The sequence below is a fragment of the Gavialis gangeticus genome, unplaced genomic scaffold, assembly GCF_001723915.1.
Source record: "Gavialis gangeticus isolate Ggan-Ray unplaced genomic scaffold, GavGan_comp1, whole genome shotgun sequence".
NCBI classification, from domain to species: domain Eukaryota; kingdom Metazoa; phylum Chordata; order Crocodylia; family Gavialidae; genus Gavialis; species Gavialis gangeticus.
Window position 1 is genome coordinate 22504580 of NW_017729004.1, and position 13920 is coordinate 22518499.

The window sequence follows — 13920 nt, forward strand, 5'->3', positions numbered from 1 at the left end:
GTTCTAAAAAAAAAAAAAAAAAGAGCCCCCACTCACTGGCTGTTGCAGCAACCGTCAGGATTTCTGGGGGCTCATGGCAGAGCCCCCCACGCAGCATGGGGCAGCAGGGATTGCCCCCTTCCCCCCTGGCAGAAGCTGGTGAGTGGGGGCTTTTTTTTTTTCTTTTTTTTTTTTTTAAAGCCGGGAGCTGGGGCCTGGCCCGTCAGGCATTGATGGGGCTGGGAGAGCAGGCAGGGGATGGGCCTGTTTGATTTGTGCATTCAGCCAATATGGCAACAGCCGAATCTCTAAATTGGATTCGACCGAATCGATTCAGGACAGCGATTTGAATCACCAAATTGAATCACTGTCCCCTGAATTGGCCGAATCTGAATCAAATACTAGCTGCTTTGCACAGGCCTAATAATAACATAAGCATGAGAAGTACATCAGAAAAATGCATTTATTGTACTTGAAGATGCCTACATTTCCATTTGTACGGTCTTGCTCCTTCTTCCTATCTTTTGTTTGTGGTACTAGTTTCTCTCACAGTACTTGCACCTCTTCATGAGAATCTCAGGCATTGGATGTTCCCAAAATTCTGCATATTCTCTGCCACTTGGCAGCTAAGAGTAGTTACTTAGGATTTATTTTTCCTATTTTTGTTTCTCTCACTGAAATTCAATTTTGAGACAAGACTGAATAGTTCTGTCCTCTCCTTCTGTGTCACTGGTTCTCAGCCAGGCATGCTGCAGAATGCCATGCAGTGTTAGAACTGGTAGGTGTGCAAACATGGTTTGCAAAATAAATCAGAGATTTCAAATGGGAATCCACAGAATTAAAAGTATTCTGACCTGTTGTGTTCTTTCTGAGTTCTTTGCATCATAATAATTGCTCTACTATAGCCAAAAATTAAGTGGAAACTAAGAGCTGACATTTTTGGGGGGGTACCTTGAGCCTATCAAGGGGTACCATGACTCTAAAAAAAGTTGAGAAGGACTACTCTATGCCATTCTCTTTCCTGCTCTGGTATCAGAGCACCCTATGATTAATGTTGACATTTCCTTTTAAATTACTCTTTAATCTCATAGGTTACTGCTATTCTCTCATCTTCAACAAGTTTTCCATTTTCATTTTGATGTAGATCGAAAAGTCTCCTGTCTGCACGTCTCTCAGGTTCAAAGGCAGGCATTACTTTCTGTTCATGGGTTACCTAAAAAGCCAGCTGCCATTCTACTGAACAGGAAGTATATCATATGCGTATGGAATGTCTGGCAGCCTTCCAGCCCTCAGAAAGTCCTAGTTTGTGACTCCGAGGTACAGTTTAAAGCTATTACACAATTGCCTATTTAATGAATTAATTCAGGATGCGTACTGTACTTTTCAGTCCTATATAATTTGTACACTGTTGCACTCAGTGAGCAAAACAGTGCCCCATTATATTTTGCATTTTATTGTTAGGTTCTGAGAGAGAAACAGATTCTGTTTTAATTTAGTCCCAAAGGTTGTCAGGACCTATATGCTTCTAAAACTATTACTATACAGTAAAATTTCACCTATTCACTTTGCAGCTAAGTAGGAACAAACCAGCAATGCTCTAGGGAGGAGATGGGAGGCTTTCTGCAGCCTGTCATACTTCCTTTAAATAGGTTGACTTCCCATTGAGCAAGCATCTCTAGTCTTTCTGGATATCTGAGCCTTGGAAGAACACATATATACTTAGCTGAATCAAATCTTTATTCTCCTTCTAATATTTTTGTCTCATCACACAGGTAATATGCTGCTGCTTTAGTCCCAATAAAGCAACTTTAGTATTTGCTGGAACAGTGGATGGTTCTTTGTTAGTGTGGGATCTCAGGGAAGACTCAAGACTGCATCATTGTATGAAGTTCAATGAAACTGACTGGATATTTAGAGCTCCAACATTTTCCACTGGTCAGTGTAAAGTGCGTTATAAACAATCATTCTGCATGCAGTAAAGTTGTCTGTCAAATTCTGCTAAGAAATCAAAGGGATCTTTAACCTAGTTTAGGTATGCTACGGGTAGTATTTAGGATGGCACACCCACTATCAGCAGTGGGTGTAAGGTAGGGTGAGATACAGACATGAAGGGATTGGAATAGAAAAATGTAAGAGGCAACTCACTTGCACTTAAATTTCTAACCATAGTTACTGACCTAGGCACTTTTGAAAGTCTTACCAAGTGACTCTCCATTAAACTCTCAAATTAGGTGCATTTGAGTTAGGTTGTTACCTGTGTAATTTTTATCACCTCCAAGCTTTATTCATTTACTGTTACATTTTTAGTAGAATTATCTCCTCTGTCACTGTTTATGACCCCTCCATCTATTCATTGGGCATAGAACATCAACTCATAGAACATTTGTTAAATTTTGATTTCACCTATGCTTGCATTATTCATGTGTGCATCTTTTGCACTTTTCAAATTAGTTTGAAATTTAGATCATCATTATGTTATGCCTTTTTATGAAGGCATCAGTTCAAGTTAAATGGACTGCACTGGGAATGATGGGAAGAAATAAATAAACTAGAAACCATGTGTGGCAGGGCACCTTTGGTGCCTGCTACTTTAAGGTTTGAGGGCAGGCAGCAGGGCAGCCTGCAGGTGTGGGCTAGCCCTAATGAGGCAGTCACAGCAGGAGTGGGGTATGAGGTTGAAGCCAACAAGAAAAATCAGAGTTTGTTGAATTTGCACCTTACTCCAAATAATATCTACATACAATAGCACCCATTTAAAAATCACTCTGGATTACTTCCCTGATCCTTTAGTTAAATCTGCATGACTGAACCTTTGCATATTTGTGGAATCTTACTGGCTTTAGGCTTCATAGGTTGGTTGTTAATGGATTTTTTTAGGGGATTACAGGCTTTTGGTCTTGAGTGACATGGTCTGCCAGTAGCAGAGCATCCACTTCGTGTTGTGGCTTGTAATTTATATAAGCAACAATATTTTAATGCTGAAAACTTAAGGAGCCTGTTTCCTTAAATTCTGAATAAAAATAATACTCAGCAAGCAGAAAGTCTTTGGAAATCAGAATCTCCAATTGGGGGATATGAACTGAAATAGGTTTTTTCCCTAAATAACTTATTTTAACTTCTTCTTAAATAGTAAATGCATATTTTCAATTTCCAGACTTTTTCTTTGGAAATACTAGTTGACTTTTTCATTAAAAAAGCTTAACATCTTTGGATGACTTATTTCTCTACCAATTTTGTATTTCCCATTTAGAGCTTGAAATTAATATGTCCAAGTGCCTCATGCAATAGCACAAATGATGCTGCAGTAATTTGGGCAATGAAAAATAAAAAAAGATAGAAGATGCTTTATCAGAAGTATTTTATTTAACATGTTTTTAGTACAGTTCACTATTTGTCCTCCTTGGCTACTTATAATCCTGAATTTTATAATCTAAATGTGCAACTTGCTTGTTGTTTTTAAATAGTACAGCACTTATTAATTCTTTAACTACAGATGGTGTTCTCACCTCAGTAAACCACACATGTTCTGTACAAGCAATAGAACCTGTTTCAACATCTGTCTACAAGGAACAGAGTTCCTGTGGGCTCTCAGGCCTCTCTTCTCAAGAAGGTATGTGAATTGTTCTTTAAAAGTACAATGGATGTGATATTTTCCTTATAGTTAAATAAATACCTTATACTAGGTATTTTACAGTGCCCTAGCCAAATTCTAATTTCCAGTTGCATTCTGCCTGTTTAAAATCCTACATAATTTCATTGAAATACAACATCAGTCTTCATTTTCTTCCTTATAAGCTCTTAGTCTATTATCTGGACTAGCTTTTATAACTATTATGTCCCTCAGTGGGTTAACTGCTTTATTTACCCCTTTTGGTCTCCTCAACCTACCTTTGCCTTTCTCAGCAGTTCCCTTTGCCTCAATCCTTTCCTCCCCATTTTCCTATTATTTGTATTTAAATTACTTTATTCCTGTCTTTTTATTACCCCTACTCTCTGCAAATATGACCCCACTCATAGCCTTTGGTGAAATAGGCTGCTGCATACCAAAAGGCATGCCACTCTGAATTAGTCTCTAAGGTACCACTCTACCCTGCCTCTGTCCTTAGTTCAGACTACCATAGATAACTACCTCTCTGTCACGGAGTAGGGCCTAGAGGCGGCCGTGATCCCCCTAGCTCCCCCTGCCGTGCCAAGTAGGCGATCCAGCACCCTCTATTCTCGCCCGCCACGTCTTGTTGGTATATAGTTTTATATAGGAGGCTGCCTTTAGTCCACCTGGACACGGTGCTATAACTATCCGGGCTCCTACTCTCTATGGGGTGACCTGGTGCACCCCCAGCCTTATGGGCTATGCGTGCCTCCAACCTCCCCTTTAGCATGCCCCAAGCCTCGCAGATCTACCAGACATAATCTGGTCAGATTCTTGTATGCGCCCTGCCTGGCGCCCCTGGGCTTGTCACGCAACCGGCGCCCCTTCCCCGGTGCCCCTGGACTTGTCACGCAACCGGCGCCCCTCTATTTGTTAGCCCTCTCAGGCTTAACAACAATACTCTTTCTAGTTGGGCTCAGGCGGCCTGAGCCTTACCTGGCCCCCTGTGACCCGTCGGGGTCCCACCCCTGTAGAGCCCTCTGGGACTCTGTCCAATCTGCACCCCAACTGGGGTTTCTATCAATCCTATGTGCCCCCTCCTGGGGCTTCTTTCCAGTATGCGCCCACACCTGGGGCGTCTCAATGGGGTTGACCCCCGTCGGGGCTTCACCCCGCCAGGCAGTACCTCACTGGGCCTGCCTCCGTGCTTTGGCAGCACCCCATGGGGTCTGCCTCCGTGCTTTCCATGGTCGGGGCTCAGGTGGCCGTAGCCATGCCTGGCCCCCTTGACCCACCGTTAGGGTCTTTGGCCCTACTCGGGCTCCTCCAGTTTTCGCCGTCACAGGCTGGGGTCTCAACCCCCACACATCGCGCCACACCAGCGCCAAACAGCTGTGCCTCCCAGGCACTGCTCTGTGCCCATACAGGGCACCCAGGAATCCCCAGACTACTGGGGAGCTCCTGTGAGGCCTCCTCACACCCCTACAGCCTCACTTGGTCCTCCGGTTTAACAATATCAAACAAGGAACACAAAACCGTGAGCCAACCGGCTACAACACAACAATAAGCCTTCTGGCTATACCCTAAAGTCCAGGCCCCACCTGGTTTTCCAGTAAAACCCCCTGGTCAGGGTTCATTCCACCCACGCCACAGTGTAGCTACTCGTTCTGTCAGTCTGCTCAGCTCCACTGCCAAGCTCTTGCTCCTCCAACTGCCAGAAGGGAACTGCCCACAAGGCTCTGGCCTGCGCTGTTTATAAGGGCCCGGCCCTGCCCCCTTCTGGTCACCTGACCAAACATGGTTGCCCCAGCAACCAGCAGCTGGGCTGCCCTGGTGATTGGCAGCTGTTCTTAACCCTTTTCTAGGCACAGGTCACCTACGTGATCCTGTGACACTCTCTATAAGCTGTTATGACATTATTGTGGGCTCTTTTACTTTGAGTGCATGTGTGTTATGACTGCTGTGTACAAAACCATTCTAAATCCTCCTACAGTAAAACAAGTTTCCACAAATACTTCCTTCCGAGGTAGTTTCTGGGGGGAGTAGAAAGGGTGAGAGATGAAGCTATCTGACTCTATAGAGCAGTGTTCATTTCTGAAAACACTCACAGTGTGCCACTGAACTCACTTTTATTGTGCATTTTCCCTAATTTCTTTATTGACCCTACACATAGAAAGATTGCTACCCTAGGAGACATGTTGCCTTGGATCCTATCCCCAGCTCCTCCAGGCTCTGTGGTAGAAGACACAGCATTAATTCCAGAGCACAAATGCACTCTGAAACTAAAGGTTTACAGAGAAGAGCTTACTATACCATGCAGATGGCATATATCTTCCCACTTCTCATTTTGCCTGCAAAACCTTGCAGAATCCAAACATTTAAAGAGATGCAGAAAATTTCCAGGGCTGGGCAACTGAAGAGAGACAGCATGCCAGTATAGTACCCCTTCTTTCCTTCAGTTTATATTTGGCCACTTCTTCATCACAGAGGAAAGCAGCCTGGGGCTCATACTTAATACAACAGGATGCTAAATGTCTGAAAGTCTTTGGTATCCTTTGGGTTGAAAGTGTTATGTAAATGCAAGTTGTTATTACTAAATTATTATATTTTTCCTTCCATAGAAATGTCAGGCCTTTCATTCCAGATAGCTTCAATCGATGAAAGTGGGATTCTGAATCTATGGGTAAGTAAACGTAAGAGGAGGAAGAACACTGCATTTTAAAATGATAAAAATTATTTTAAAAGAGGTAGCACCTACCCTTCAGATCTTCAGGATTTCAAATAAGAATATTTCCTTCATCCTAGCCATTCCTTCATTCCAATGGCTAAATGTGCCACAAATAGCCGTTTTACTGGTATTCTGCATGACCTGGTTCCTTAATACCATAAACTTCCTATAGGGCAGAACTTGTGTTGGGTACTGGATCCAGGAAGCCTCATCTCTGGGCAGTGTTCCACTGCTTTATTGTTTTAACAGGTTTTTTTCCTGAGATCTGACCTATATCTACTTCACTGTAGTTTTAAAACCATTGCAGTTTAAAAATAGCGCAGCAAGGGAACGTAATTGTTCTCCATCTTCTTTATGGCAATCTTTCCATATCCATGGTTCCAAAACCATGATTGTACTCCTGGCCCCCTTAATTTCCTTTTCTCCAGGCTAAACATACATAGTTCTCTCAACCTTTCCTCATACAGCTTGCCTTCTAATCCTTTCATCACTTCTTGCACTCAACTCTGGAGCCTCTCCAACATTTTTATATCCTTCTTAAAATGTGGAATCCAAAACTGCCCACAACACTGTAGATGAAGCCTAACCAGTGCCAATAGACAGGCACATTTGTTACCTGTAAGGTAATGTGCTGTAGACTATCTGAGACTTCTTTCAGACTAATACTGATAAACTAGAAATACTGCTGCTCTTTCTGAAGTATTTGCGTGATTGTACTGTCTGCTATTTCCTATTATTACAATTAAGTTAATAGTATTTGCAGAACTAGATTGCTTAGTGGATTAGTAGGGGCATAAAAAGTGCTCCACATTTACATCACTGGTTCAAACCCAGAAAAGCTCCCACTAAGTTCAATGGGAGCTGAACTGAGTCAAATTATTTGTTATATCCAGCCTTTCCTGGACAAGGGCTTGGTAAGGGTATGGTGGGTTCATCCTAACACGTACAGGTGACAGCCTTATACTGTGGAATAAGCCCATAATCACTGTAATGTTAAACTTAGTTCTGTTATAGATGCTCATATGGAACAGTGGTAGGGACCCTAGAAATGCCTAAATCAGTTGTGGGTTTTGTTAATATTAGGTAGCTGCTAATTTTGAATCATTGTCCTTTTCAGGTTGTAGTTGAATTACAAAAAGTGGATATAGCTGGTTCACAAAGTGATTTAGGTAAGTCTTTACACAAGAAGAAACATTAATAACTCTGAATGGGAGGGAGGAAGAAAGCACTGAATACAACACAGCTGGTAATAGGACAGTCAAATAGTGTGGAGGAAGAGAAGATCACTTGTGGGGAATAGAGCCTTGGAGTTTAATAACATGTATGAAAGATTCCTCATCTATAGAGTTTCATGAGCCCTATTCTCACTGCCAGTGGAATAACCATTACCTACCACACTGCCAGCTCTTCCCTTTAGGGGCGTCAGATTGCTACTTCATTAAAGCAGCTTTCCCTGCTTGTCTGTCAATTTTCTTCGGCACTACTGGAATGTATGTCCCTATCAATCATCCAGCTATTTAGCTTTAATTAGAGTTGTAACATCACATCTACTGTAGCCTACATTTCATCTCCTGTGACTTTCTTACAAGTTCTCCTTTTGGGCTGAAACGTCTATATTTGGAAAATGTGATATTTGGGCTCTACCAAAAAAAATGAAAATCCATTCAGCTGTTGTGGCTGTTGTGTATTTTTCCCCATCTGAATGGGGAAAAATACACTTTCTTTACCTTAAACAAATTAAGAATTGTATGCATGACTGTGAGAAGTTTTTTAGATTTTTAAATTTTGGACATTTGGCATGCAGTCTTTATTCATTAACCAGCTTACTTACACTAATAATAAAGTATTTTTAAAAAAACTTATAATAAATATTTAAACACAATTACACTATACTGCCACCAGCAATGTTTTTGATTCTTTGGAAGTTTCCTTTAAAGTTAGAGAAATCCAGTGTGTTTAACCTAGCAGTGATATGTAACTTATTTTATTGAAGTAGAGTCCTCTCTCATGTTAAGAATATTTACTTATAATTTCAGGTTTAATTCCTGGTGGGAAAGTAAAATTGGTACATAGCTCTACTGTTCAGTTGAATGACAGGTAAGAAAAATGGTATCTACTAGATTTTGTACCACAAAGATAATTCTTCCCTAGAAAAAGACTGTTACCTAATGTGGGTTCTTTGAAATTTTCAGTAATTAATTGCTTTTGAAACTATGCACTCTTGCCAGAAAACTGTGTCAAAATGTGGAAGATCTTCCTGTTTTATAAAGCTCTTACATGGCACATTCATGCATGGACAAATGAATTGGGCTAAGATTCTGTAACAAATGTTTAATACTAAGAACAGTAAGACCTTCTATAACAGGTGTGCTTAACCTCTGGCCTGAGGGCCAAATGTAGCCTGCAGGGCTCCCTGTGGGTTGGGAAATTTGGTGGCAGGCAAGCAGTGGCAATGCTGCCACTCCTGTCCCGCTGCCAAGTTTTCAACCTTTGCCCAGCCAGGTTGGGATTAGGCCACACCTTTTTCCCTTGTATGGCCCTGTCAGGGCCAGGCGATGCCCCTTCCCCCTGTCCAGCTGGGTTGGCGCTGGATAGTTTCCTGCCTTTCTGTGCATGGCTGGATTCGACCCTGCCATGCCAACCCAATGTGCAGGATTGGGCCCACTGGCACTACCCATCCAGCCCTGTGGGGCAAAAAAGGTAGAGTACCACTATTCAATAACATATTTGCATTGCTTTGGGAGATTTCCATCTGTTTGTTTTGCTTTTTTTACTTTTGTATTTCCCCAGGCTTTTCCCAAAAGATAGGATGTGCCTGAAGACACCCCTGACTCTGAATATTAAGTTTCAGCCTTCTAATCCTAATCATTTTATTGTTGGGACAAATATTGTGAGTAAAGCCCTCAATTTCATTGCATTATTGATATCTTTCCTCTTCCATTGTTGTAATAATAAAAGTTTCTTTGGGTTTCTACTTGTGCTTCATTTGTGAATATTTATGGTTTGAAATAATTATTAAAAGTGGTTTATTGTGCTAATTGGTAATGAAGATTAAGGGTGTACATGGTTTTTCTTTTAATATATAAACACTGATAATATAGAATTTCTTTTTGATTTTATGTTATTAACAGGGTCTGGTAAGTCATGGCACAAGACATGACTTAAGAATACCTCCAAAGCTATTCAAACCTCAGCAGGGTGGACCACGATCAGTAAGAGTCAATGCAGTTGATTTCTCCCCTTTTGGAAAACCAATATTTTTGGTAAGGAAGCCTTTTTATCTTAAAAAAAATAATTTTTAATTACTTGTTAGGGGGAAGATTTCTAAGTCAGCATCAGAAGTAGCAATCAGTTGACATTCCCAGTTCAGAACCTTCTTCCGATGTGGCAAACAGGTGTTGTATATTTTGATTAAACTCAGCACATGCTGAAAGATGGAGAAGTGTTACAATCCCACTAGAGCTATTACCTTAGAATTTGTTGACTATTTTAATAAAGATTTAGTACAATACTTTCACTTCAAGTGGAAATACATGACTTATTACTGCAGTGGTATATTATTCTGTATCTGAGTCTGGGTAGTTTTCTTGCATAGCAAACATGGACACAATCTTTTAGTTGTCTCCCTTGTTAAACCTTGTTCAATACTAGGTGAATATGATTAAAATAGGAAATCCTATATGCCTATTTGGGCATCAAGTTAGGTTAGATCTGCTTTAGGAGAATGATTAAGGGACAAATCTTTCCCAACATATCACTGTAAGTGATGGTACAGGGTATAAATTAGATGCAATTTATCTAACATGTACACGCATTCTGTAGTACCATTTACAAAACTGCATTTTTGTCTATGAGGAATAGGATAGTGTTAGTTAGATCATACCGAATTGTCTGGCAAAGGCCATCCTAGATATGAGCAAATCCAAAATTAACTCTGCTTTAATAAGCTTTTTTCCTGCAACATCCTGTAGGATAAACATCAGCTTGTTAAGTTAGAGAAATGGTGAAAAAAAAGTGGGGCATTGTTCTTGGGAAATAGTAATATTTCCATAAAAAGCAGTTGTTTCCCCCTTGTTAAACCATTTCCTGACACTTACCATCCTTTTTTAAGAAAGGTTGTAAGAATGTTGTGGCAAAACAATTGGAGTCTTTTTGACTGACATGACACCTGTTAGTTTTGAGCTTATTAAATCTGTTTCTCACTCTATACGCAGATCCAACAATGTGAATCATCTGCTCTGTGCTTTTTTTTTCCTCTCTCGTATAAATTATGTGTGAGGTCATATGGGAAATAGGGAGGTGCCCTGGGCTGCAAAGCCATAAATGCTTTCAGCTCTTTCTTTCTTTAAACATGAGTAGTATAATGTATTTTTGCTGTCTTAGATTAGGGCACCGGCTAAAGCTTATTCTAGACAAGGCCGAGGTGACACTTATAGTTAGACCACAGTATCTAGAGCAGGGGTTGGCAACCCCCAGCATGCATGCCAGAGTGTGGCATATGAAGGCATTTTGTTTGGCATGTGTGCCTCGGGGTAGACAGTGGGGAAGAGACCCAGGCTGCATTGCAACAACAAGGATCAGGCCCCTCGTGGCTTCCCCACCACCCCTCCCTAGCACGCCAACATCTTCCAAGCAGAGACTGCAGGTTATTTTGGTGGACTGCCCAAAAATGTTGCCAATCCCTGATCTAGAGGAAATGATGAAGAGGGTATCTGACTTCTATTAAGGCGTGTATATATGTAATCTTTGCTATTCCCCAGTTCAGCAAGATAATAAAGCATACAACACATTATTAAGATATCAGCAAGGCTGCTTACCACATACCTGTATAATTTAGAACCTTGCTGAATTAGGACATTGGGTTCTGATCCATCCCCCACTGAAGTCAGTAGCAAAGTTTAGAATTGATTTCAGTTGTGCAGGATCAGGGCCTTATTGAGATTTGCAGTTTAAGGGTCATTTTTGAATCCTTGGCTACATTTGCAATTCTCAGTTGGAAGTGATCTTATAAACTACAGATGTAAAAAATACTCCAGGAGACTGTAGATTTTCCTTCTGGATAGAGATTTTATCCAAATACGTCTTTGGAACCTCCATATTTGGATTACTGCATTTTGCTAAAGACCAGTCAAACTGAACAAAATACTAGAAGTTAAAAACTGGAAAATTCCTTGCTGTCCATAGACTGAAGTGTAATAGTGATGCATCATTATATGTTAGATAGCTCTGTGTTTATAAATAAAACCTAATATAATTGTAGAGAACAACATGCCTCAACTTTCCAACCACAGGATTGTAATTTTTACTTTTGATTAGTTTGTTTTGCATACAAGACTTGTCTTTGCTTTGTCATACAGGTTGGCTGTTCAGATGGAAGCATTAGATTGCACCAGATGACATCGGAGTATCCCCTCCTGCAGTGGAATGACAGCACGGATGGCCAGCCAGTTATTGCCCTTCAGTGGGCTCTAACGAGACCTGCTGTATTTTTAGTCCTGGATGCATCATCTAATGTTTATGTGTGGGACCTGCTGGAAAATGACTTGTGGCCTGTAGCCAAACAAATTATTCAGTCTGATAGGTAAGTAAATTGCATAACTCTTACTTTTTCTTGCAGTTATAAAATATTAGCATTACACTGAAACTGTCCTTTTGTCAAAATGTGTTTAACTGAATGCTTCCAGAAGAGCCTGAATTTTTAGGTGTTGCTAGCGTGCAACTTTGATTGGGCCTGATTTTCATTTATTTCATTGTTGTTTTACATGCTGCCACAGTGTCATTCATTGGCAGCCATTGGTTTCAGGAGACTATGGGGGTTGTGCTCCTGGTAGGTTACCAGGTACCACCACAGCTTCTTGAATGGCTGAGCCCAGTGCACAACAGGCAGACCCTCTGGCAAGTTGCACATACAAACGCAGTTGAGCTTGCACTGGCATGCTGAATATTGTTTTGTAGCAGTGTAAAGAGAACTTAAAGTGAATGACCACTCATTGATGACTATTTAACAGGCCCTTTACACTGTCAGAGAAGTGAAAAACTTCTAATGTAAATTAAAATGAGGCTAAGTGTTATAAGTGGGAGTTGTGTTCATGGAGCAGCTGCAGAATTGAGCTGTTATAAATGAACAAATTCTGTTCCCATTGAAACCACCTGGATCACTCAAAGTTTTACTGAAGGAGGGAGGAAAGGAGGGTCCCTTGTCTGTCTTAGGAATTTATCCTGCAATGCAGGAAAAGTTAGAGAGAATGATACTTACAAACTTCATGCATATTGTACATGTTTAACTATAGAGAGAAATAAATTGTGGCTGTTTAAAATAGAAATAAGAAAATCACTTAGATTTGAATGTTATTTTGTAGAAGTTAATTCAATGTGATAAGAGTAGCTAGGTTCAATGGTTTTGAAAGACTTTGAAAAAATGGTATAAAAACACAGCCTTTTAAAAAAAAGTTACTATAATTTTTTTTAATGTTATATAAAATAATAATTTAGAATTTTGAAACAATTTATAATGCATGATTAGAAATATGATTATGTGGAGGTTGCCTACCAAGATCAGAATTTCCCTTGAAGTGTATAGATATAAAATGATTGCTTCAAACTGGTCCTTTCCTTGTTGCTTGTTTTATAGCACTGTGTTTTCCTACATTTCCATTCCTGTCATTTTATTTAGTTTTTTCAGAAGGCAATGCAATTCATTATAGTTTCCTATTAGAAAGCTTTTGGAAGCAGTTATTACAAGTTTGAAGGGTAATGTTCTACTTTCATTTATTTTCTTGCCCTTAAAAAAAGCAAAAAATCTTCTGTTTTTATCAGGGTTCTGACCATGGCTGTACTGGGTGAACCAGAAAAAAAAAACGGGCTCTTGGGGATTGTACTGGCCAAAGAATCTGGAATAATAGACATCCAGTATATAAAAAAGAAGTGGGCCTTACTTCAGTCTGAAGAGTCAGAGAAACTACATTTGCTTTTGCAGCAATCCTTATAGAAGCAAATAAATTTCCTCTCTTTGAGTATACAAATGTGGCTAATTACATTTAGATTCTTTATTATATTACGACTGTAATTAAAAGATTTATAATTTAAGATATTTTCCATTTGTATTGTGTATACTGTATATACTGCCAAGAATATCAGTACAGAATTTTGGGTGAAGAAATGCAATATTTTTAATAATTATAAAAATGACAGAGCACAGCCTGAAGGGAAGATAAATTGTATTTACTTTCATATGATATGGGTTTGTAGACATTTATTATTTATAGATATTTTTCAATAAAATTTTAAAAACAGACCTTTAAAATGTTTTGATGTTTCTTAATATTTTACTTTAAAGCAGATTATAGATATTTTAGGTTCTTTGTGTCAACCTAAACATATGACTCTCTATAACTTAACATGAATGTTATAACAGGCTTTATCTTTGGAGTCTTCACAATATCATTAGACCTATCATTTGAGAAGTAAACATTATAAGCCAGATCGTACCACTGTATGGACATACCTGTGTATAGCCAGAAAGCTATGTAAGTTTACCTTTGAGTTTCCTTAGTATTCTCCCACGCTTCAGCAGGTTTGATTAATTGAGTCTCCTCTGATGTGCTGGAATTCCAGTGTGTCGGAG

General features: G+C 39.9%; 1 protein-coding gene across 3 annotated transcripts in view; it reads left to right on the top strand.

The window, feature by feature from the left end:
• WDR60 (WD repeat domain 60) overlaps positions 1–13590 on the top strand; it is a 47807-nt gene extending 34217 nt beyond the window's left edge. For all 3 annotated transcript variants that reach the window (XM_019508161.1, XM_019508162.1, XM_019508163.1), the window contains 10 exons: positions 1124–1296; positions 1752–1914; positions 3473–3589; positions 6190–6251; positions 7414–7465; positions 8333–8393; positions 9087–9186; positions 9428–9559; positions 11654–11877; positions 13113–13590. In XM_019508161.1, coding sequence (XP_019363706.1) covers positions 1124–1296; positions 1752–1914; positions 3473–3589; positions 6190–6251; positions 7414–7465; positions 8333–8393; positions 9087–9186; positions 9428–9559; positions 11654–11877; positions 13113–13284 — 1256 coding nt within the window. In that variant the 3' untranslated portion in view covers positions 13285–13590. The remainder of the gene's footprint in view (positions 1–1123; positions 1297–1751; positions 1915–3472; positions 3590–6189; positions 6252–7413; positions 7466–8332; positions 8394–9086; positions 9187–9427; positions 9560–11653; positions 11878–13112) is intronic.
• The last annotated feature ends 330 nt before the right edge of the window (positions 13591–13920 follow it).